The sequence below is a fragment of the Pan troglodytes genome, chromosome 19 (assembly GCF_028858775.2).
Source record: "Pan troglodytes isolate AG18354 chromosome 19, NHGRI_mPanTro3-v2.0_pri, whole genome shotgun sequence".
NCBI classification, from domain to species: Eukaryota; Metazoa; Chordata; class Mammalia; order Primates; family Hominidae; genus Pan; species Pan troglodytes.
In genome coordinates this window covers 82,248,414-82,273,111 of record NC_072417.2, presented here as the reverse complement: position 1 = coordinate 82,273,111, position 24,698 = coordinate 82,248,414, and the positions used below count along the sequence as shown (strand labels likewise).

Below are 24,698 nucleotides of genomic sequence, written 5' to 3'. Positions count from 1 at the left end.
TACCTCCCACTCAGCAATTCTGAAACTATTTATGGGCTAGAATTATTTATCAATAAAACTTTGATTCATACAATATTGATTTAATACAATACAGCTAATCTTTATTTACTTATTACTTTTCAATGACAAATGAAAATTATATATATTTATTGTGTACAACGTGATGTTTGGAAATATATATATGTTGCGTAATGGTACCTAAACTTTAGATGCAGGTTGTCATATGTTTGAAATGCTGTCTTTATGATTTAAAAACTAATCATGATAACTCAATTTTTTAATGTTTATTTTTCAGGGGAATTTGGCTTACGGAGATCATCTTTATATTTTCTGAAGCCTTCATATTGGTCAAAGAGCAAAAGAAATTATGAGGAGTTATCAGAGGGCAATGTTAATGGAAATATTAGTTTTAGTGAAATTATTGAGCCAGTTTCTTCAGAATTTGTAGGAAAAGAAGCCATAAGGTATGGTTCAATCTTTGGCAATTTAGGTATAAGAACTGCTGATGAAACATTTAAATCCTATTCTTTAAATATGTATGTAAATATGGTATATTAGATTTGGTACATATGCCATGATTTTAAAACATTAGTAAGGGCTACTTTTCTCTTTTTCTTATTTTCTTTGCAACCATTTAGAATAAAGTTGGTGCTAGGTTTGAAATTTTATGTTTCTTTCTTTCTGTTTTTTGAGACAGAATCTCGCTCTGTCACCCAGCCTGGAGCACAGTGGCACAATCTCGGCTCACTGTAACCTCCACCTCCCAGATTCAAACAATTCTTGTGCCTCAATCTCTCAAGTAGTTGGGTCTACAGGCATGCGCCACCATGCCTGGCTAATTTTTGTATTTTTAGTAGAGACAGGGTTTCACGATGTTGGCCAGACTGGTCTCGAATTCGTAGCCTCAGGTGATCCACCTGCCTCGGCCTCCCAAAGTGCTGGGATTATAGGCGTAAGCCACCACACCTGTCCCCTGAAATTTTATGTTTGGATGGAAAATTTTAAAAGTAATAAAACCTGATGTTTATGCAATTAATGTTTAAAGCTTTTCCCATTATGTAGACCGAAACATGATAAATATTAACTATATAATTTTGTTCATGCTACATTGTTTTATACAGCATATTAAATTGTCATCTGTTAATTTCATAGACTTTTAGGGTTTGGGGCATAATTAGAACATTTCATTACTTTAATTTTTAAGAACCAAAGAAATTCATTACTATTCCTTGTTAGGTCAGTCAGTACCAAATTTAGAAATAAAATTAGGTGAAAGAAAAGAAATAAAATAAAATGAAATAAAAAAGTGAAGCATAATGTTTTTTAAATTTAAGAAAAATGTAAAAATTCCAGAGAAAGTCAAAATACTTAAGATGTAATTCATTGGCCAGTGGCCTGCTTTCTCAAGGGTAAATTTTAACTGATTAACAAATCATTTCCTTAAAAAAATATGAAAAAAATAAGGTAGAATAAGAAAATCACTTCACATGTGTTAATGGTTTGAAATTTGTGCTAACATGAAATGACATCTGGTTTATATCCCCCTTCACTGATGTAACAAGTGTTTGATAATCAGAAATGAAAAAAAATCCATAAATTGCTTAAATCAGATTCTTCACTTAGTTTTAGAAGTTGGGTTGGCATGAAAAATGAATCAATGACGCTTACAATGGAAAGGAATACTATGCTTTTCTCTTGTACCTTCTTTAAAATAATTTTATAGTTGATCCCTGAAAAATACAAGTTTGAACTACACCAGTTCACTTATACGTGGATTTTTTCAGTAAATATATTGGAAATTTTTTTGGAGATTTGTAACAATTTGGAAAAACTCGCAGATGAACTGTTAGCCTAGAAATACCAAAAACAAATGTTAGGTATGTCATGAATGCATAAAATATTTATAGATATTAGTCTATTTTAACATTTGCTACCATAAAATATACACAGATTATAGTAAGTTATGCTTTATCGAAGCTTAATGTACACAATACTGACAGACCTACATTATGCCAATGCCCAGTTGAGAGAAATGTAAACAAATGTGAAGATGCAGTATTAAATCATAGCTGCATAATATTAACTACAGTATTACTGTACCACTGCAATAATTTTGTAGCACCTTCTTTTGCTGTTATGGTGAGCTTGTGTGTTCCAAGTATATACTTCGAATGCCATGTGACTCAATTATCTCCTTGTGAGCTGTTCATCTCTCCAGTAAATTGCATATCATGATAAAAAGTAATGTCTCAGGGTTCTTGCTTATTTTTTATCATGTGTAGTGCAATACCGTAAGCCTTGAATAGCATCATGGGATCCATAGGAATTGCCACTAGTGATGCTGGAAGTGCTCTCAAGAAGCAGAGAAAGGTCATGACATTATAAGAAAAAGTTGAATTGCTTGTATATACCACAGATTGAGGTCTGTGGGTGTGGTTACCTGTCATTTCAGATAGACTGTGCATCTTGTTCATCTTATAAATAGATGATGTGAACTGACGGCATTGATAAATACAGTATAATAATGTAAATATATATTTTTTCCTTATAATTTCTTAACATTTTCTTTACTCTAGTGTACTTTATAAAAATACAGTATTTAACATGTAAAACCTACAAAATATATGCTAACCAACGGTTTATGTTATCTGCAAGACTTCTTATCAATACTTGGCTATTAATAGATTAGTTTTAGGGGATTAAAAATGTTATATGTGTATTTTCAACTATGTGTGGCAGTTGGCACTCCTAACCTGTGTTTTCAAGCGTCAATTGTATTTTCATTATCAACATTATTTGGTTCATTGTTTTAGTAGGAAAGTACTTTATTATTATTTTATTATTCTTATAAAATGTGATAGCATTGATCAAAATATGCATGGTAAACACACATACTTATAAATTGCTTTAAATACTTAAAATATAAAACTTTATATTTCAGAATTAGTGGTATTCAGAAGACATACAGAAAGAAGGGTGAAAATGTGGAGGCTTTGAGAAGTAAGTAGTTTTCCTAGTATTCAGGCCATAGTATTTAAAGTACAAATAGAAAAATAATTTGCATAGCTTGTGGGAAATTTAAACTTCTCTACCATGATTTTCTGTCTTGCTTTTATTTTATTTTATTTTTTTTTAGATGGAGTCTCGCTCTGTCACCCAGGTTATAGTGCAGTGGCGTTCTCTTGGCTCACTGCAACCTGTGCCTTCTGGGTTCAAGTGATTCGCCTGCCTTAGCCTCCTGAGTAGCTGGGATTACAGGTGTACGCCACCATGCCCAGCTAATTTTTGTATTTTTGTGGAGACGGGGTTTCACCATGTTGGCCAGGTTGGTCTCAAACTCCTGACCTCAGGTGATTCGCCCGCCTCAGCCTCCTAAAGTGCTGGAATTACAGGCATGAGCCACTGCGCCCAGCCCCTGTCTTGCTTTTTTGAGATACTTTCGTTTATGTGATTAATATTCAAAATAAAACTAACAACATGACATTTGTAAAAGTAAAATGTAGTATCTATTAAAATGAAAAATACTCAATTATTTGAATAAGGCTATGTCCTTGTTTCAGTTTATTATTTTGCATGTATATGCAATACATGTTAGTTACTTTCTGAAAAATTCATTTGGCCTATCGTAGGGTTTTTCAACCTCAGCACTACTGACATTTTGGTCCTGATAATTCTTTGTTGTGAAGAACTGTTCTTTAATGTAGAATGTTTAGCATTGTGTCAGTGTGTTAGTCAGTCCCCAGAACCAATAGCATACACACACACACACACACACACACACACACACACACACACACACACACCAGTATGATTGTAGGGTAGGGGATTAGGGGAGGTTTGTTTTAAGTAATTACTTCATGAGATAGTGGGCCCTGGTAAATGTAGAAATCTGTAAGGCAGGTTGGAAACTCAGGCAAGTGTTGAAGTTTCAGTCTTGAGCTCAAAATTTGTAGACAGGCTGACAGGCTGCACACTCATGTAGGAGTCTGTTACATTCTTGAAGCAGGACTCTTCCAAGGAACCTGTTTTTTCTCTTAAGGCCTTCAACTGATTGGATAAGGTTTACCATTATTATCAAGACTAATCAAGTTTAACTCAGATGATTATAAAAGTTAATGACATCTACAGCAGCTTCTACATCAGTATTTGACCAAATAACAGCACCATAGCCTAGCCAGGGGGACCCATAAAATTAACCTTCACAAGCAGCATCCCTGGCTTTGATCACCAAAGAGAGAAGGAGTTCTGCCTCAAGAATGAAACAGATTCTTGCATGAGTTTCCAGCCTGTCAGCCTATGAATTTTGGACCCAAGATGGCAACTTTAACTCTTGCCTGAGTTTTCAACCTGCCCTACAAATTTTTGGGACTTACTAGACCCCACAATCTTCTGAAGCAATTTCTTAAAATAAACCTTCCCTAATCCCCCAACCCCACACTCATACTTGCTCCATTGTGTGTGTGTGTGTGTATTCTGTTGGTTCTGGAAACTGACTGACACGCTGCTAAACATCCCTGGCACACTGCTAAACATCCTCTCCCAGTTGTAACAACCAAAAATGTCTCCAGTCTTTACCAAATGTCTTCTAGGAGGCAAATTAATTTATTAAGAAGAAAGTAGGTATAGTGGTATACTAATAGGGTTTTAGTTTGCATTTGCCTAATAACTAATGTTATTAATCACCTTTTTATATGATTATTGGCATTTGGAGGTTTTCCTTTATGAAATGCCTATTCAAGTTCTTTTCACATTTTTGTTTCAAGACCTTTGTTAGATGCAGGTATTTAAATATTTGATCTCAGTCTGAGGCTTGCCTTTTAATTCTACTAGCAGTGTCTTTTGACAAACACAAGTCTTAATTTGAATGAAGTCCAATTTATGAATCTGTTCTTTTATGGTTACAGTGCTTTTCACGTCTTTTTATTCAACATTGGAGATTATATATAGCCTCCAATGTAAGTTATTGGTACAACTAGTTAAGTATAATTATAATTGTAATAACAATTACAACTAATTGTTTCTAATGCAAAGAAGCAAGAGAATGAAATAAAAGGCATCCAGATTGGAAAGGATGCAGTAAAATTATTTGCAGTTGACACAATAATCTATTTTTAAAATCTTTTAGATTGACAAAAAATAATAGTGGAACTAAACAGTGAGTTTTGCAAGATGATAGGATACATGATAAATAATGGAAAAATCAATTGTATTTCTATATGTTACCAACACATAATTGGAAATTAAAATTAAAAATAGCATTTAGCATCAAAAAATATGCTTACAGGTAAATAAGACAAAAATGTAAAAGACATATCCTGATAAGTACAAAACATTGCTGAGAGAAATTAAAGAAGATTTAAATAAATAGAAATACCACGTTCATGGGGCAGAACACTTAACGTTTAGTTGTTGAGTTCCCTTTCTTATTTTAACTTAGATTATTGGCCTTAGGATCTGAGACTTTTTCCTTCTTGTTTTATATGTTAGCCTTCTTAGTCTAGTTTTTGTTGTTGTTTGTTTGTTTCTGAGACAGGGTCTTGCTCTGTCCCCCAGGCTGGAGGACCGTGGCACAGTCTTGGCTTATCATAGCCCTGACTTCCCAAGCTCAGATGATTCTCCCACCTCAGCCTCCCGAGTAGCTGGGACTACAGGTGCCACCATGCCCAGCTAATTTTTGTATTTTTTGTAGAGACGGGATTTCGCCATGTTGCCCAGGCTAGTCTCGAACTCCTGGGCCCAAGTGATCCTCCCACCTCAGCCTCCCAAAGTGTTGGGATTACAGGCACGAGCCACTGTGCCTGGCCAGCCTAGTTTTTTGATAAGCCATTTCTGCTTCATCATTTCAGGTCCCCATCTCCTGTCTTCCTTCTTTCCTTTACATATCCATTCAGTGATATTGCTTCATTAAATCTAACCTTTCAAGCCATTTCTATACTATTGGTTAATTTCTTGTTTTTTTGCCAGTTTATTTAAATGCCTATAAATATCCTTGGGAACAAATTTTTGTTTAATTCCATTGGTTCCATTGGTAATTCCCAAAAATTGGGACACAGAAAATTCCCAAATATTTTGTATACTCTTAAATCTTACTGTATGAACAAATAAAGTTTATTTTTATTTACTTTTGTTACTGTTTATATCATTGACTGTAACAAAGAAGCTGTTATACCTGCTATCAAATATGCTGGTAACTTTAAATATGTATTTATAGATATAGTGCCTTGAAGATTGCTTAAATATTATGAATTATCATGCATAGCTGAACAGACATAAAAATTACATTTGAGTTGTCTTTTTTCCTGAACTAGATTTGTCATTTGACATATATGAGGGTCAGATTACTGCCTTACTTGGCCACAGTGGAACAGGAAAGAGTACATTGATGAATATTCTTTGTGGACTCTGCCCACCTTCTGATGGTGAGTTTTCTGTCTTAAAGAAAAAAAAACTTCATTATATATTCTTTAAATGTGTATTGAATAATTTTTGTCAATGGGACCAACTTCTGTATCTGTAAAGGTGTTTTCTTTTTTCTTGACTATACACATTTGGTTGTTTTTAGTAGAAGATAAAAATGATTCTATCATGTTTAATAAAGTAAAAAGGATCTAATTTTGTACATATTTCTATACATATACACATGTAGACGTGTATGTATGTGTTTTTATTCATCATTTTCAAGGGAGGATAAATGAGTAACTTATTGGAAATTAAATCAGAACTATAGACTATTTGAGGTTGAGAAAATAAACACAAATATCTAAATATACAGCAATAGTTCAGCAGGAAATAATTGGAAATGTTCATACTATCTTCTAAAATAGAATTTTAGAAGCATACCTCAAAAGTATAATTTTGATATGTGATTGTTCAGTAGGTGAGAATTCATTATAGTAGCTCCATATTTTGACAGTAACCAAATAGAGTGGCAGTACAATAAATATTTTACTTTACAAAAGGGCTGAATTGTATTGAATCTGCATTTCAACTCTTTAAATGTTATTTAACTTTTAAAATTAGTTTGATTTTGTTCTTTGTCCTTAGTTGTATCACTCTTTGATGGTAGTCATAATATCTTACATTTGTATAAGAATTTATGATTTTTCTCATGATTCTTCATAATGTATGATTGTTTTAATTTTCACTATTAAAACAATGAATATATTAGTGTTCACTGTATAAAAAAGGAAAGCTGGAATTTAAAGAGATTAAGTAATTTGGCCATGACCACACAGCTAGTTAGGATAAAATTTATAGTTCTTTAATCCCTCCACTATTGCACAGTGTCTAGAAAATTGTTACTGGAATACAAGTGTAAATAGTATATCAATAGATATTTATGTTTAGTGTCAAACTTTTACTTTGGAATTTAAAGAGATTAAGTAATTTGGCCATGACCACACAGCTAGTTAGGATAAAATTTATAGTTCTTTAATCCCTCCACTATTGCACAGTGTCTAGAAAATTGTTACTGGAATACAAGTGTAAATAGTATATCAATAGATATTTATGTTTAGTGTCAAACTTTTACTTTCTTGCTTTTCCCACTATGTTATATGACCTGTAAGTGATGGAAAATGAGATTGAAATATAAGTGAATGCGGATCACCAATAATATTGAAGGGTGTGTTGTGCCTTGTAAATTTATATTAATTTTTACCTTATATGTCTGTTATAACCAAATAACTAAGTTATCAGGATACTTCAAAACATATACATTATAAAATAATTAATGTACATTTAAATATATATTTTGCTTTTAGGGTTTGCATCTATATATGGACACAGAGTCTCAGAAATAGATGAAATGTTTGAAGCAAGAAAAATGATTGGCATTTGTCCACAGTTAGATATACACTTTGATGTTTTGACAGTAGAAGAAAATTTATCAATTTTGGCTTCAATCAAAGGGATACCAGCCAACAATATAATACAAGAAGTATGCTATTCATATAGAAATCTTTACTTTTATTTCCTGTAATCAATAACCTTTTGTAATGACTTGTGCAATAAAAATACGCTTGAAAATCTAAATATAACACTTGTTCTGAGCCAGCAAACAGCTATTACAAAGAATTAGACAGAATTTGGAGTAAATGTTTTAGCACACATAAAAGTTTGTTTCATCTGGAGGATGCTTGCCTGCCTTATTCCTCCCTTCTCTTGCTCTCATCTCCTCTACCCCCTCCCACTTCCACACATACATTAAGAGCCATCACAGTGATCTCTTATTCCTTCCCTACCACCCAAGAAGGCACAAAATTAAAACCTTTCCCTCAAGAATCTTGTTACCTGTTGTTTTCATAATTATATATGAGTATATGTCAAAGGCAGTTCCATGCTAAAGGATCATTTTTAAAGTTGATATTAAAATTATTTAAAAACCTATGTTACTTAAATATTTAACACATTAAAACTTAAAATTAAAAAGTAATATGGATAATTATATAAATGGTATGATTTTTAAAATAACATTGTTCATGCTTTACTTTTACAGGTGCAGAAGGTTTTACTAGATTTAGACATGCAGACTATCAAAGATAACCAAGCTAAAAAATTAAGTGGTGGTCAAAAAAGAAAGCTGTCATTAGGAATTGCTGTTCTTGGGAACCCAAAGGTAAATAAATATTACTTTTACAGATGAGCTCATTTTAAATTATGTCGAATTAAAAAGCAGGTTGTAGAAAGATATAATACATTATGTAAAGGTTAAGTGTACATAAAATGCTGTATGTTATTATGGATATAATCATAGTAATGAGATTTTAAAACTGAAGTCAGAAAGATGTATAACTTTTTAAAATTTTAGTAGCTGTCAAGGTACTAAAGGTTTTTGGTTACATGGATGAATTATACAGTGGTAAATTCTGAGGTTTTAGTGCACCCATCTCCTGAGTACTGTACATGGTACTCAGTATGTAGTTTTTTTTATTCCTCACCCCCTTCCACCCTTTCCTTTCTGAGTTATAACATCTTTATGATAACTGGTTACTTTTAGGAAGGAGAATGGAAGAATAGACTTTAGTTATGACTGCCATGTTTTTTTTCTTTCTTTCTTTCTTTCTTTCTTCTTCTTTTTTTTTTTAATTTGTAGACACAAGACCTTGCTATGTTGCCCAGGCTGGTCTTGAACTGGCCTCAAGCGATCCTCCCGCCTTTGCCTTCCAAAGTGTTGGGATTACAGGCATGAGCCACCACGCCTGGCCTCCATGTTTTATTTCTTTAAAAAATGATCTGAAGAAAATGTGGCCAAAAAATAACATTGCTGAATTGGAATGGTAGCTATAATAGTATTACTCTCTTGTTCTCTATAGTTTAAAAAATATTTGTTATAGTTAATAACAAAAGTTAAGAAATAGAACAAAATCAAAGGAGTGATTCAGTTTATCACTGTCCTGCTTTGATTTTGTATGTATTTGTTTTATGCTGTTCTCTGTCATAGAGACAGAGAAACAACTGATGTACCACTTTACACAGGGCATCAAAACTGACAGGTGCATGCATGCAGCTAGGATGATCTCCTATTGATCCCCACCATCCTGCCACATTCCCTCTTGCTGTTGCAGCTGGGGAATGATTCTGGATCCTGGCTTTATGTTCATTAGTCTTCCTCTCAGCCACCACCACCATGTTCTTTTTTATATTAAAAATAGTCTTGAAACAAATTGCTTCCCTTGAACTACTATAAAACCATATATTCTTCTCCAAAAAAGCAAGTGTTACATCTACAAATTTAATTGTTAAGGATAATAGCAATATACTTAATGTTTTGTTTTTAGTTTATTTGTCTGACTGTTGTTATACTTTTGTCTTGTGTATTACAGGCAGTCTTTTAGAATTAAACCTGGGAAAATATTCACATGTCAAATTTATAATTTTAAAAATGTATGTGAACTCAATTATGAATGAAAAAATCTGATCTAATATATTTCTGATTGAAAATAATAATTTGAAATGGGGCAGTTTTTTAGTGTCCACATACCTGTTTAATATTTAGTTTTTCTGAGGATTCCCTGCCCTTCTTCACCTCTTTTCACACAGATACTGCTGCTAGATGAACCAACAGCTGGAATGGACCCCTGTTCTCGACATATTGTATGGAATCTTTTAAAATACAGAAAAGCCAGTCGGGTGACAGTGTTCAGTACTCATTTCATGGATGAAGCTGACATTCTTGCAGGTGAGATTTTTGTTTTATTTTCGAAGGCTGAGATCATGGGCCAAAAGGAAGATGGATATAGAGATGCTAATTCCTGAAGTATAAATAGAGAAGCTTTTACCTAGTGGTATGTTTCCTTCACAAAAAAAGTTCTAAAAAATTTTAAAATGATACATTTTTGTGTTGAGAATCTCCAAGACCTTCCCAGGTTTAGTGATGTCCTAAAAGAACTCATATGACTCAGCACATAGTCATACTCATGACTATGATTTATTACAGCAAAAGGATGCAAAGCAAAGTTAGCAAAGGGAAAAGGTATATGAGGCAAAGTCTCGAGGAAACCAGGTAGAAGCTTCCAAGAGTCCTACTCCCAGTGGAGTAGACAGATGTGCTTTAATTTCTTCAGCATTGAGTTGTAACAACATGTGTGAAATATCTACTTGGGAAAGTTAGTATATACTCAGTGTTCAAGATTCTTATTGGGTGCTGATCACATAAACATCTTCTGCCTAGCACATACCAAAGTTCCAGATTCTCAGAAGGAAAGAAGTTGTTTAGCATAAACCACATTGTTTGTACAGTTTAGGCACTGAGCCACTCTTACCTGTTTTGAGAATAGTAGGAACCCTCCCAAATCCAAGTTCTCAACTAACAGCCAAGGGCCAACCTTGTAAGCAGGCCTTTCTAAGGATAGAAGCCTCTGACCTGCTATGTTAACTCTTTTCTGCACAATTTTATACACATACATACATATAAAGAATCCAAGTTTAAGTCAACACATGACTTTTAATAGCTATGACAGATATAGAAGTTTGAAATTCTTGAGCAACTTCTGTCTGCTTATAATATAATCTAATAAAATTGGGCAAGTCATTCATGTCTTCAGTAGTACCTTTGTTTTTAAAAACCCAACAAACTAACATTTGTTCTTCTTATTACTTTTGTTGATTTTTGGAGTTGTTTCTACATTTGGTTATAAAGGAAATTGTGAAAGTGCTTGTATTGGTAAGCCTTTTAGGAAAAATATATTTGGAATAACATATGGTAAGTAGACTCTAGAGTCAGACTCCTTGAGTAGAGTTCCTGGCTTTGTTACTTTATAGCTGTATGAAACATGTATAAGGAATGTATTTTCTTTTTACCTTAGTATTCATATCTGAAAAATAGTTGATGATAATCTAGTACCATCCTCATAAGATTTTTTGTGATGATTAATGATATCATAATGTGGATGACTCTCATATGAGAAACCATAAAGTATAAATGCCAATTATTAATGCTGTTGATACTTTAGAAATTGAAATGTAAATACTTATCTGCAGATAGGAAAGCTGTGATGTCACAAGGAATGCTGAAATGTGTTGGTTCTTCAATGTTCCTCAAAAGTAAATGGGGGATCGGCTACCGCCTGAGGTATCATTCATTTTTATTGACATTATTCTATATTATACTCTTGCTATACTGTTATTATGTTGGAGGCTTGCTGTTACATGCTTTGACCATCATTTATGGTACTAAATTTAATTTAAAGCCTTCATAATTTACTTTTGGCTGTTTATTATATAATCAATTATGATTTTTGGTATTCTCTAGCATGTACATAGACAAATATTGTGCCACAGAATCTCTTTCTTCACTGGTTAAACAACATATACCTGGAGCTACTTTATTACAACAGAATGACCAACAACTTGTGTATAGCTTGCCTTTCAAGGACATGGACAAATTTTCAGGTATTACTTACTTTAAGTCTCTTGGTGTTTGAACTGGGATCCTATATTGGGAATAGGTTTCATTGATTTCCTTTTTGTTTCCTTCTCCATGTAGTATTGCCGTGCTCCCAGGTGGCCAGAGTTAATATTCTGTTTCTGCTTTATTTTGTTTTTGAAAGCCAGAAAAAATACAGCAAAATTTTTTTTTTTACAAACACCATGCAAGAAACTGTAACTAATATATTAAATACTTAAGAAAATGTTAAAAAATGTAAAAATAATTGTGTTTACTTTGTTGTCAAGAAAAAAAAGAAATTGCTTGTAGGCCTCCTGAGAGTAAGGCATATATGTATATAGTTTATATACATTCTCAGGTTCTTTTATAGTTTCATGATTTCATAATGAATTATATGATAAATCCTTGAATTCTTTTAATTGAGGCATTATTTTTTAATTTTTTAATGAGGAACTCAAACTCAGTCTCCTTCCTCTGTTTAGGAATTGCTTGATAGACAAAAGGAAGTTATTGATGTAAGTACATTGTGCAGAATTTTCATAGCATTTATCTCATAATCAGAAAAATACTTGTTTTTTTTTTTAAAAGAAATCACAAATTAAGTGGACTGAAGTACACTTGCCAACTTAATGCACTCTGCCTATCATTCTATCTACTTATACCCACCTATCTCCTATTCTTTAGTAACATTTATATGTGCTTATTTTCTACCAGATGCTGGTCTGTGCCTTTTGCAATTATTAGTTTATTTCATTATCCCAATATTTCAAGAAATACATGAGATAAATACTATTATTGCTTTCATTTTACAAATGAAGAAACTGAGACATAAAAAGATTTAAGGAACTTGCCCAAGGTAACACAGGTAGAAAGTAGTGGAGCTGAGTTTTGAACCCAGGCAAATCAGTTCCAGAACTCATGGTTTTCACCACCATACTTTGTTTGTTGACTCTTATATTTCTTTGAAAAATTGTCACGGTATTTCACTGGATTTCACAGTGTCTTCTGGGATCTCCTGTAGGATGGACCGTAAGACCGCTTAAGGGAATTCATAATGTCAGCACTTTTTCTAATAATACCAAAATGTTATTTGCCTTATTGACCCTCAGCTTCTCATGATTATACAGTGTTTTCCAGAGACTGCATAATATGTGCTATCACAACAGATTGAATACAGAAACAAATATGAGAACCCATCTGTCTTCCGTTAAGACAGACATTAAAGAGATTTGCAGAAATATAAAACAATATTCTCTTCTCATTATTTTTGTTTTAAAAGATGCAGTTTTTAAAAATAAAATTGTGTTAACCCGTAATAGGTTTATTTTTTTATTTTTTAAAAGATGAATAAGTATTTAAATGATTTCTGTATGTTTTCTAATGTACATATTTATTTTATTATTCAATATAGTAACATTCTCAGTTTTAATTTCAAATACTGTAAAATTTTTGTTAGTTTATAATATGATATAGATATAATATGGTAATAGATATGATAATAGATATATTCCCATATATAAAATTTCTTTGAGGTCCTTAATTTATAAGAATGTTAAGCCTGTTACTTAGGCTGGAGTTCAGTGCCACAATCACAGCTCACTGCAGCCTCAAACTCCTGGGCTCAAGTGATCCTCCCACCTGAGTCTCCTGAGTAGCTAAGACTACAGGCTTGCATCAGTATTTATGCCTAGCTAATTTATTTTTATTTTTTGTAGAGATGGGTCATGATATGTTGCACAGGCTGTTCATGAACTTATTTTTAAAGGATATTTTACAATAATTTATGATAATATGCTTAAAGATATACTATTCTTTCATTTTTTTCTTTTAGGTTTGTTTTCTGCCCTAGACAATCATTCAAATTTGGGTGTCATTTCTTATGGTGTTTCCATGACGACTTTGGAAGACGTATTTTTAAAGCTAGAAGTTGAAGCAGAAATTGACCAAGCAGGTAAAAACAGAACTAACAAAACATTTTAGGCAATGAATCAGACAGATGGTGAATAAGACAAAAATTAAATAAATGTAATTTTATATTTTTTTAGAATAAAGGGTAGAAATAAGTAAATAAGTAATGAGATACTTACTGATAGTGATAGGAGTAATGCAGGAAATAATGGGGTGGTCTTAGAAGGCAGCGAACTTAGATTATATCATCAGGAAGGACTTTGTTGAGATGACACTTGACCTGAGGCCTGTATAATGAGAAAAATCAAGTAGGTGAAGATTTTAGGGCAGAAATTTTCAGATAAAGAACTGCAACTGCAAAGGTATTAACTGAGGAATGAGTTGGATGTCTTTGAGGGATAAAAAAAGGCTACCATGGCCGGAGCCATAGTGAAGCTATTACACAGCAAAGTCAGGAGGATACTCAAAGGGATAGATCATGTTCTGCCTTTGAACATCTGGAAAACAATTTCATTTGTTTTCCTATTGTAGTGTGAAGCTATCAGAGAGTTTTAAAGCAAATAGGTACCATGATCTGATTTGAATTTTTAAAAAAACATGTTCTGGTTGTTCAATGATAGGAGTATTATAAAGGAAGTGTGGAAGTAGGAAGACCAGTTAGGAAACTGCTATAGTTAATACTATCTTGAACTAGGGTGTCAGTGAAAATAGGGAGGCCGGGCACAGTGGTTCATGCCTATAATCCCAGCACTTTGGGAGGCCAAGGCAGGGAGATTGCTTGAGCCCAGGAGTTCCAGACCAGCCTTGGCAACATGGCAAAACCTTGTCACAAAAAACACAACAATTAGCCAGGTATGGTAGTGTGTGCCTATAGTCCCAACTACTCTAGAGGCTGAGGTGGGAGAATCACCTGAGCCCAGGAGGTCAAGGCTGCAGTGAGCCATGATTGCACCACTGCACTCCAGCCTGGGCATCAGAAGGAGACCCTGTTTAAAAAAAAAAAAAAAAAAGGGAAAGAACAGATATTTGGGTTATACTGGTGGTAGTGGTGATGAGTTTGAGTTGCTGATAGATTGAGTGTTAGAGGCTCAGGAGAGGTTGGAATGAAGAATAATTCCTAAGCTTTTGATAACTGGGAATGAGATTGCCATTTCCTGAAAATAGGGGAAGAATAGGTTTGTGGAAAGAAGGAATGCAGGCATGAGTTTTTTCCTTTTTTTTTTTTTTTTGAGTCTTGCTTTGTCACTCAGGCTGGAGTGCAGTGGCACCATCCTGGCTCACTGCAACCTCCGCCTCCCAAGTCCAAGTGATTCTCCTGCTGCCTCAGCCTCCCAAACAGCTGGGATTACAGGCGCCCACCACCACGCCCAGCTAATTGTTGTATTTTTTAGTAGAGACAGGGTTTTGCCATGTTGGCCAGGCTGGTCTTGAACTGACCTCAGGTGATCCGCCCGCCTTGGCCTCCCAAAGTGCTAGGATTGCAGGTGTAAGCCACTGCGCCCGACCCAGGCATGAATTTTGAGTATATTGTTTGAGATGCATCTGGAGTTAAATGAAGATGTTACGGCTGAAGATACAGATTTGGAAGTTACTCACAGGTAGATGGTGCTAGGGAATTGGATGAAATCTCTTAGTTGGGTAAGGAGTATAGATAAGAATTGAGGGGCAGGCCTCCTGGGTGAGCAGTGGAGAAGGAGCCAAGAGGGCTGACCGTGAATGAGCAATTATTACTCTACTTTTTCATGAAAGAGTGGAAATGGAAAAACCTAGAAAAATGGTGTTTAGGAAAGAGGAAGTGGTCAGTTATTTGTCAATTGCTGTGAAGAATAAGATGAGGACAAAAAAGGTAGTTTTGGTAACATAGAGGACGGTGAGGGATTTGGTAGACTGTAAGAGTGGTGATCTTGACAGATCAATTTCATGATGCAGTAAGGAGCAAAGTGGATCTATTCAGCTTACGGTAAGAACATGAGTTGAGGAAACTTTCTTATGATCGAAGGTTAGCAAAATGTTTGTAGTGGCAGGTGAGGAGAGCAAAGGAAACCAGGATGTTAGTTCACAGTTGTTAAAAGAGTTGAGATGCTGCAAATACACATTTTGCATGAATGCCGAGTGGGTGATGATTAAAATCATTGTGATACCAAAGTCAAGAATCAAGCTGAATATATCATCATGAAGTAAACTTGCTTATATTATGCTAAAATAAATCTGGAACTTAAAATATTACTAGAATTTAATTATTCATGGTTTGGTACTCAAATTTTAAAAGATTGGCCTTATTGTGTGGGAACAATAATTTGTCAGCATTGCTAACTGTAAAGTTGCTCCTGTAGTCCTATGTTTATGATACCAGATGCCCACTTTCAAATGCAGTGAGGAGAAGCCATATATTTTTGAGTTCTTAATTTTTCTTTTGTTATTATGTCTGGATCAAAGAAGATTTATCTGAAAATTAATGTATGTGATTTTGTAGTTTCTCCTTCTTTTGAAATTTTTAAATGATGAAGTGGGCATTCTGCTTTTAGTTCACCCTCACAAATTGTGGAAGAATCCACAATAAAACTTTTATATTGAAAGTGCGTGGCCTTAATGGAATTAAATAACTAAAAAAAGAAGTAAGTCTCTCAAATTTGTTTTAATACCTTGAGTACTAATATACTGAACCACTACATAAAATTAATATTATATAATCTGATTTCTTTTTATATTATTATCTAAATTAAAAAATACATGTATTGGCCCAAGTTATAATGTTCTTCCTAAAGTTATCTCACTAGTACCTTCTCTTTAATATTTGCATTAACTGTTAATATTTTTCTGCGTCGAAAGTTCTGAATGTTTTTGAGTTTAAAATAAACCTCAATTGTGTAGTATTTTATTCTTGCCATTAAATAAATATATGTTTATGGTTTAATTGGTAGAATTTTATTTTTTTTATTTATTTTTATTTATTTTTTTATTATTATACTTTAAGTTTTAGGGTACATGTGCACATTGTGCAGGTTAGTTACATACGTATACATGTGCCATGCTGGTGTGCTGCACCCACTAACTCGTCATCTAGCATTAGGTATATCTCCCAATGCTATCCCTCCCCCCTCCCCCCACCCCACAATAGTCCCCAGTGTGATGTTCCCCTTCCTGTGTCCATGTGATCTCATTGTTCAATTCCCACCTATGAGTGAGAATATGTGGTGTTTGGTTTTTTGTTCTTGCGATAGTTTACTGAGAATGATGATTTCCAATTTCATCCATGTCCCTACAAAGGACATGAACTCATCATTTTTTATGGCTGCATAGTATTCCATGGTGTATATGTGCCACATTTTCTTAATCCAGTCTATCATTGTTGGACATTTGGGTTAGTTCCAAGTCTTTGCTATTGTGAATAGTGCCGCAATAAACATACGTGTGCATGTGTCTTTATAGCAGCATGATTTATAGTCCTTTGGGTATATACCCAGTAATGGGATGGCTGGGTCAAATGGTATTTCTAGTTCTAGATCCCTGAGGAATCGCCACACTGACTTCCACAATGGTTGAACTAGTTTACAGTGCCACCAACAGTGTAAAAGTGTTCCTATTTCTCCACATCCTCTCCAGCACCTGTTTCCTGACTTTTTAATGATTGCTATTCTAACTGGTGTGAGATGGTATCTCATTGTGGTTTTGATTTGCATTTCCCTGATGGCCAGTGATGGTGAGCGTTTTTTCATGTGTCTTTTGGCTGCATAAATGTCTTCTTTTGAGAAGTGTCTTTTCATGTCCTTTGCCCACTTTTTGATGGGGTTGTTTGTTTTTTTCTTGTAAATTTGTTTGAGTTCATTGTAGATTCTGGATATTAGCCCTTTGTCAGATGAGTAGCTTGCAAAATTTTTCTCCCATTTTGTAGGTTGCCTATTCACTCTGATGGTAGTTTCTTTTGCTGTGCAGAAGTTCTTTAGTTTAATTAGATCCCATTTGTCAATTTTGTCTTTTGTTGCTATTGCTTTTGGTGTTTTAGACATGAAGTCCTTGCCCATGCCTATGTCCTGAATGGTAATGCCTAGGTTTTCTTCTAGGGTTTTTATGGTTTTAGGTCTAACGTTTAAGTCTTTAATCCATCTTGAATTGATTTTTGTATAAGGTGTAAGGAAGGGATCCAGTTTCAGCTTTCTACATATGGCTAGCTAGTTTTCCCAGCACCATTTATTAAATAGGGAATCCTTTCCCCATTGCTTGTTTTTCTCAGGCTTGTCAAAGATCAGATAGTTGTAGATATGTGGCATTATTTCTGAGGGCTCTGTTCTGTTCCATTGATCTATATCTCTGTTTTGGTACCAGTACCATGCTGTTTTGGTTACTGTGGCCTTGTAGTATAGTTTGAAGTCAGGTAACGTGATGCCTCCAGCTTTGTTCTTTTGGCTTAGGATTGACTTGGCAATGCGGGCTCTTTTTTGGTTCCATGTGAACTTTAAAGTAGTTTTTTCCAATTCTGTGAAGAAAGTCATTGGTAGCTTGATGGGGATGGCATTGAATCTGTAAATTACCTTGGGCAGTTTGGCCATTTTCACGATATTGATTCTTCCTACCCATGAGCATGGAATGTTCTTCCATTTGTTTGTATCCTCTTTTATTTCCTTGAGCAGCAGTTTGTAGTTCTCCTTGAAGAGGTCCTTCACATCCCTTGTAAGTTGGATTCCTAGGTATTTTATTCTCTTTGAAGCAATTGTGAATGGGAGTTCACTCATGATTTGGCTCTCTGTTTGTCTGTTGTTGGTGTATAGGAATGCTTGTGATTTTTGCACATTGATTTTGTATCCTGAGACTTTGCTGAAGTTGCTTATCAGCTTAAGGAGATTTTGGGCTGAGACAATGGGGTTTTCTAGATATACAATCATGTCATCTGCAAACAGGGACAATTTGACTTCCTCTTTTCCTAATTGAATACCCTTTATTTCCTTCTCCTGCCTAATTGCCCTGGCCAGAACTTCCAACACTATGTTGAATAGGAGTGGTGAGAGAGGGCATCCCTGTCTTGTGCCAGTTTTCAAAGGGAATGCTTCCAGTTTTTGCCCATTCAGTATGATAGTGGCTGTGGGTTTGTCATAGATAGCTCTTATTATTTTGAGATATGTCCCATCAATACCTAATTTATTGAGAGTTTTTAGCATGAAGGTTGTTGAATTTTGTCAAAGGCCTTTTCTGCATCTATTGAGATAATCATGTGGTTTTTGTCTTTGGCTCTGTTTATATGCTAGAATTTTAACATAAAGTACGTAAATAAATTTTTATTCCAAATACATTTGGAATGTTTAACTGTAATTTAAATGAATATTAAATATTAAAATGAAATCTGAATGACATACCTTATTCACACTACTGAATTTGTTATACCTTTTAAGTGTTGTGCTAATAATCTGTATGATCACACTGTCATTGATCATGTACAACCTCAGTAATCCCAGGAAATTATATTGAAGTAGGCATTGGCTCTTAAACCTTCCAAAGACTAAAGATGAAGTTGAAGGGCAGAATTTGGCTGAAAACTGAACCTGAGGCTAAATTTTAATTGAGAAGTAATGTAAAGCCAGGAGAGGACTCTCAAACATGGTGATAAGAGAGAAGTCTCGTGTATGATCAGGATATGATGCTAAGTTGTGGTCAGAGAGGAAAAGTTCACATAAAAGTTGGATATTATACATATACAGAGATAATAAGATCTTAAATATGGATATGCATCCAGTTTGATTTTGAACTAGTGGAATTATACCATGTGTCTCCTTTGCATCTGTCCTCTTTCACTCAAAATTACATTTGTGAAGTTCAACCATGTTGTTATGGGTACAGTAGTTTGTTCATTTTCATTGGTTTACACTATTCCATAGAATAGTGTTATTGTTCTTAGTAGAACAAGAACATTCTCATGTTCTTGTACATGTGTTTTGGTGAAACCTATATTCATATCTCTGTTGGGTTTATGCCTGTTGGGGATCTCTTGGGTCATAAGATATACATATGTTCAGCTTTAATAGATACTGCCAGAATATAAGAGAGTTCCATTTGTTCCACATAACTGCCAGACCAATGCTTCTTTAAATTTTCCTGCTTCAGAAAGATTGTATCTTTTTTAATGAATATACTGAAATGTTTGTTTTGTTTTGGCAAATAGATTATAGTGTATTTACTCAGCAGCCACTGGAGGAAGAAATGGATTCAAAATCTTTTGATGAAATGGAACAGAGCTTACTTATTCTTTCTGAAACCAAGGCTTCTCTAATGAGCACCATGAGCCTTTGGAAACAACAGATGTATACAATAGCAAAGTTTCATTTCTTTACCTTGAAACGTGAAAGTAAATCAGTGAGATCAGTGTAAGTATAATTATCACCCTTATACCTGATGGATTGCTTTTTAAGGATACACATTGGTTTTACCATCTTAATTTTTAAAATGTTAACATATGTAAATAATTTATATAGTTTTGAAAGATTACCACTGTAATTTCACAATGTTAGAGAAAAAAATTACAATAATTTCATCAAATACCCTGTCTTACACTTTTTAAACTAGCATTTATTGTCTCATCTATAAAGTGAGGAAATAACAAATATTCCCTAATTGTATAATTTTTGAATTACTGTCACTGTATCTTTTTCTTTCTTTCACCTGGGAGCACAGATTCAAGTTTCCTTGAATATATTAATACACTCCCCATTGTATCTTAAATTTTGTTTTGCGTTTCTATTTTTTCGCTATTTTTTGCGTCTATTAGTTAGTTTTTATAACCACTTTTTGTAAGTAGCAGGAAAAATGAGTTTTACCTCTATTTATCCTATGAGGAAACTGAAAAATAAAGAAGGCTACATAGCTAGTAGATCTGGGATCAAAATGACATCTCAAGTTAGCTTTAGCCCTTCTCAGTTAGGTTCTCCTAGGGTACTAGGAACTGAATAATTTGGAAATAACATTAACCACTTTCATATACCACACACCTATCTTGTTAAGTCCAAAATGTCAGTAGTAATAAGGCTTAATCATTAAGATTAAGAATATTGTTATATGTTTGGAATATGCTAAATTTATATGCTCTTCTTTGACCAAATTCAGTGTCAAACAAATGTCAATCACATATCTGATTTATTCCCGGGTCGGCATTACTGAAAGAAAAATGTTTATTTAAATCAGCATGTTTCAATTTATTTTATTTTATTTTTTTATACTTTAAGTTCTAGGATATATGTGCAGAACTTACAGGTTTGTTACATAGGTATGCATGTGCCATGGTGGTTTGCTACACTCATCAACCTATCACTACGTTAGGTATTTATCCTAATGCTATCCCTCCCCAGTCCCAACCCTCCAACAGGCCCCGGTGTGTGATGTTCCCCTCCTTGTGTCCATGTGTTCTCGTTGTTCAGCTCCCACTTATGAGTGAGAACATGTGGTGTTTGGTTTTCTGTTCCTGTGTTAGTTTGCTGAAAATGATGGTTTCCAGCTTCATCCATGTACCTTCAAAGGACATGAACTCATCCTTTTTTATGGCTGCATAGTATTCCATGGTGTATATGTGCCACATTTTCTAAACACCACTCTCATAAAATACACTCAGAAAAATAATTAAAATACCAGCTGGGCTCGGTGGCTCAAGCTTGTAATCCCAGCACTTTGGGAGGCCAAGGCAGGCGGATCACAAGGTCAGGAGATCAAGGCCATCCTGGCCAACGTGGTGAAACTCCATCTCTACTAAAAATATAAAAAAATTAGCTGGGTGTGGTGGTGGGCGCCTGTAGTCTCAGCTACTTGGGAGGCTGAGGCAGGAGAATTGCCTGAACTCGGGAAGCGGAGGTTGCAGTGAGCCAAGATCGTGCCACTGCACTCCAGTCTGGTGACAGAGTGAGACTCCGTCCCTGCCCCCCCGCCCCCCCAAAAAAAGAAAATTAAAATACCTTAGTCAGCTTTGACTGCCATGACAAAATACCATTTACTGGGTGACTTAAACAGAGTATTATTTTCTCACAATTCTGATGGCTGCAGTTCTGAGATCCGGGTGCCAGCATGGTGAGGACTGTCTTCCTGGCTTGCAGAAGGCCACCATCTCACTGTGTGCTCATATGACCTCTTCACGTACACTGGCATGCACCCTCTGGTGTCTCTTTTAATAAATGTACTAATCCCATCATGGGGACCCCACCCTCATGATGCCATCTAATGCAGATTACCTTTCTTCCGAAGTCCCATTTCCAAACACCATCATATGGGAGTTAGGGCTTCAACATACAAATTTGGGGAGGCACAAACATTCAATCCATAACAAAATGTGTTCCATGGTCAAATACATTTAGAAAATATTACTCTTATATTCCCTATATTAAAGAGTTATTCATTAGCATAAAAAACATGAGATGTTCTCTGGTAAAGAAATTCCTTCAACTTTGTTTAACCTCATGTTTCCAAATATTATTTAATTGTGAATATTTTTTAACCTAAATCACTTCTTAACTTATTATGGAACTTGATCAATGCCATATGCTTTTGAAATCTTAGATATAACAATTTAAGAATTTTTTTAAAAAAATTACGGGGTATGTGAAATTTATAAATTGCTAAAGTATGATAATCTAAGCTCTCCAACTGCTTGTTAGGACACTTATTACATGTGATATAGAGATATTTTATCAGATAAGTAGCTGCTCTCCAGATAAAAGGGCATTGTAGTATACCTTGCTTTGCCTCCTGAGAGCAGCAATGGCAATTAATATGATAAAATTGTGATTAGGATGAGATTTCAAAGATATCAGCCATTCAGAGTTTAATTGTATTTTTATTTGCTTCTCTATATCTAAAATATTTTTGTTGTTACGTGAAAAGTAAATGGGGCTGGGTGCAGTGGCTCACACCTGAAATCCCAGCACTTTGGAAAGCTGCAGCAGGTGGATCACTTGAGGCCAGGAGTTTGAGACCAGTCTGGCCAACATGGCAAAACCCTGTCTCTACTAAAAATACAAAAATTAGCTGGGTACAGTGGCACATGCCAGTCGTCCCACCTACTTGGGAGGCTGAGGCATGACAATCGTTTGAACCTGGGAGGCAGAGGTTGCAGTGAGCCGAGATCACACCACTGCACTCCAGCCTGGGTGACAGAGCAAGACTCCATCTCAAAAAAAAAAAAAAAAAAAAGTAAATGGTTAAGATAGAGACAGGACAGGAAGTAATTCCTTCAGGAGTAGAGACAAATATTTGAGACATAATGTCTTGTGTTTTAACAGTTACAACTATGTGTTTACATACTCTTAGGAAAATTTAAGGGCGTCACTGATCTAAAATATACTTTTATAACTTTTAATTTTGTCGTACAGTATTGGCTTTCTCTCCAGTATTGTCATAAGATCATTTTGGGGAATACGATTTCTTTTTTTTTTTTTTTTCAGTTTTTTTTCTTTGTTTTTTTCAGTGATTATCTTTTAACTATCTTGAGTTTAAATCTATACCAATGTAGGCTGGTCAAGGTGGCCCACACCTGCAATCCCAGCACTTTGGGAGGCTGAGGCAGGCAAGCTCCTTGTTTGAGCTCAGGAGTTTGAGACCAGCCTTGGCAACATGGCAAAACCCCATCTCTATAAAAAATAACAAAAATTAGTTGTGTATGGTGGCGTGTGCCTGTAGTCCCAGCTATTTGGGATGGCGAGGGGAGAAGATTGCTTGAGCCTGGGAGGTGGAGGTTACAGTGAGCTGAGATCACGCCATTACACTCCAGCCTGGGTGACAGAACCAGACCATGTCTCAAATAAAAACAAAAAAAGTCCATGTCAATGTGAAGGGAGAGTTTTAATTGATTTTCATATTAATGTACCTTTGTACCCTGAGCTGTGTTGTTTTTTTTTTTCTTTTCAGGTTGCTTCTGCTTTTAATTTTTTTCACAGTTCAGATTTTTATGTTTTTGGTTCGTCACTCTTTTAAAAATGCTGTGGTTCCCGTCAAACTTGTTCCAGACTTATATTTTCTAAAACCTGGAGACAAACCTCATAAATACAAAACAAGTCTGCTTCTTCAAAATTCTACTGGTGAGAGTGTGTGAAGGTCTGTGAATGAGTGTTGGCATGGAGCATGGGGTTGAGGGGTGGATAAAGGTCTGGATTTTAAAACTATATTTAAGGTAAAGGCATGGTCTGTCTGCATGAAATCTAAATTATAGTTCAATACGTATCTTATTGATGCTGAAGAATATATTACAGTAAATTTTGGTTTACAAATAAATGACAGTTTTGGCCAGGTGCGATGGCTCACACCTGTAATCCCAGCACTTTGGGAGGCCAAGGCGGGTGGATCACCTGAGGTCAGGAGATCGAGACCATCCTGGCTAACACGGTGAAACCCCGTCTCTACTATAAAAATTAGCCAGGCATGGTGGCACGCGCCTGTAGTCCCAGGTACTCGGGAGGCTGAGGCAGGAGAATCGCTTGAACCCGGGAGGCGGAGGTTGCAGTGAGCCGAGATTGCACCACTGCATTCCAGTCTGGGCAACAGAGGGAGACTCTGCCTCAAAATAAATAAATAAATAAATAAATAAATAAATAAATAAATAAATAGTTAAAAAAATTTATACTTTGTATAATAGTAGAATTTCCTTTTTTAATAATAACGTTATTCTTACTAGCATGTTTTATGCTGATAAGTCCATGATGAGCAAAATATACTTCAAAAGTTGAAAAACCCTCTTTACAAAGAGTTGTAGTACATAATATTTATACAGGTATGTGTCTGCGTAGAAGTGTTTAATTCTTCAAGGACAGTCTGAAGAATTAGTTAAAACTAAGAAAAATAAGACTTAAATATAAATATCTCTAATTGAATATATTAGATTTGTAATGGATATTTTTGGCTTTGCTATTAGTATTCTTACCATGTAGTTGTCAAATATGAA

The 24,698-nt window shown here is 34.8% G+C and overlaps 1 protein-coding gene across 3 annotated transcripts in view; it reads left to right on the top strand.

The window, feature by feature from the left end:
- Window positions 1-24,698, top strand: part of ABCA5 (ATP binding cassette subfamily A member 5) — an 80,763-nt gene that overhangs the window by 30,331 nt on the left and 25,734 nt on the right. For all 3 annotated transcript variants that reach the window (XM_001166579.8, XM_016932823.4, XM_054670637.1), the window contains 11 exons: window positions 296-464; window positions 2,942-3,000; window positions 6,309-6,419; window positions 7,764-7,939; window positions 8,498-8,617; window positions 10,042-10,180; window positions 11,482-11,572; window positions 11,753-11,892; window positions 13,719-13,838; window positions 19,947-20,148; window positions 23,669-23,838. In XM_001166579.8, the coding sequence (XP_001166579.4) occupies window positions 296-464; window positions 2,942-3,000; window positions 6,309-6,419; window positions 7,764-7,939; window positions 8,498-8,617; window positions 10,042-10,180; window positions 11,482-11,572; window positions 11,753-11,892; window positions 13,719-13,838; window positions 19,947-20,148; window positions 23,669-23,838 (1,497 nt within the window). The remainder of the gene's footprint in view (window positions 1-295; window positions 465-2,941; window positions 3,001-6,308; window positions 6,420-7,763; window positions 7,940-8,497; window positions 8,618-10,041; window positions 10,181-11,481; window positions 11,573-11,752; window positions 11,893-13,718; window positions 13,839-19,946; window positions 20,149-23,668; window positions 23,839-24,698) is intronic.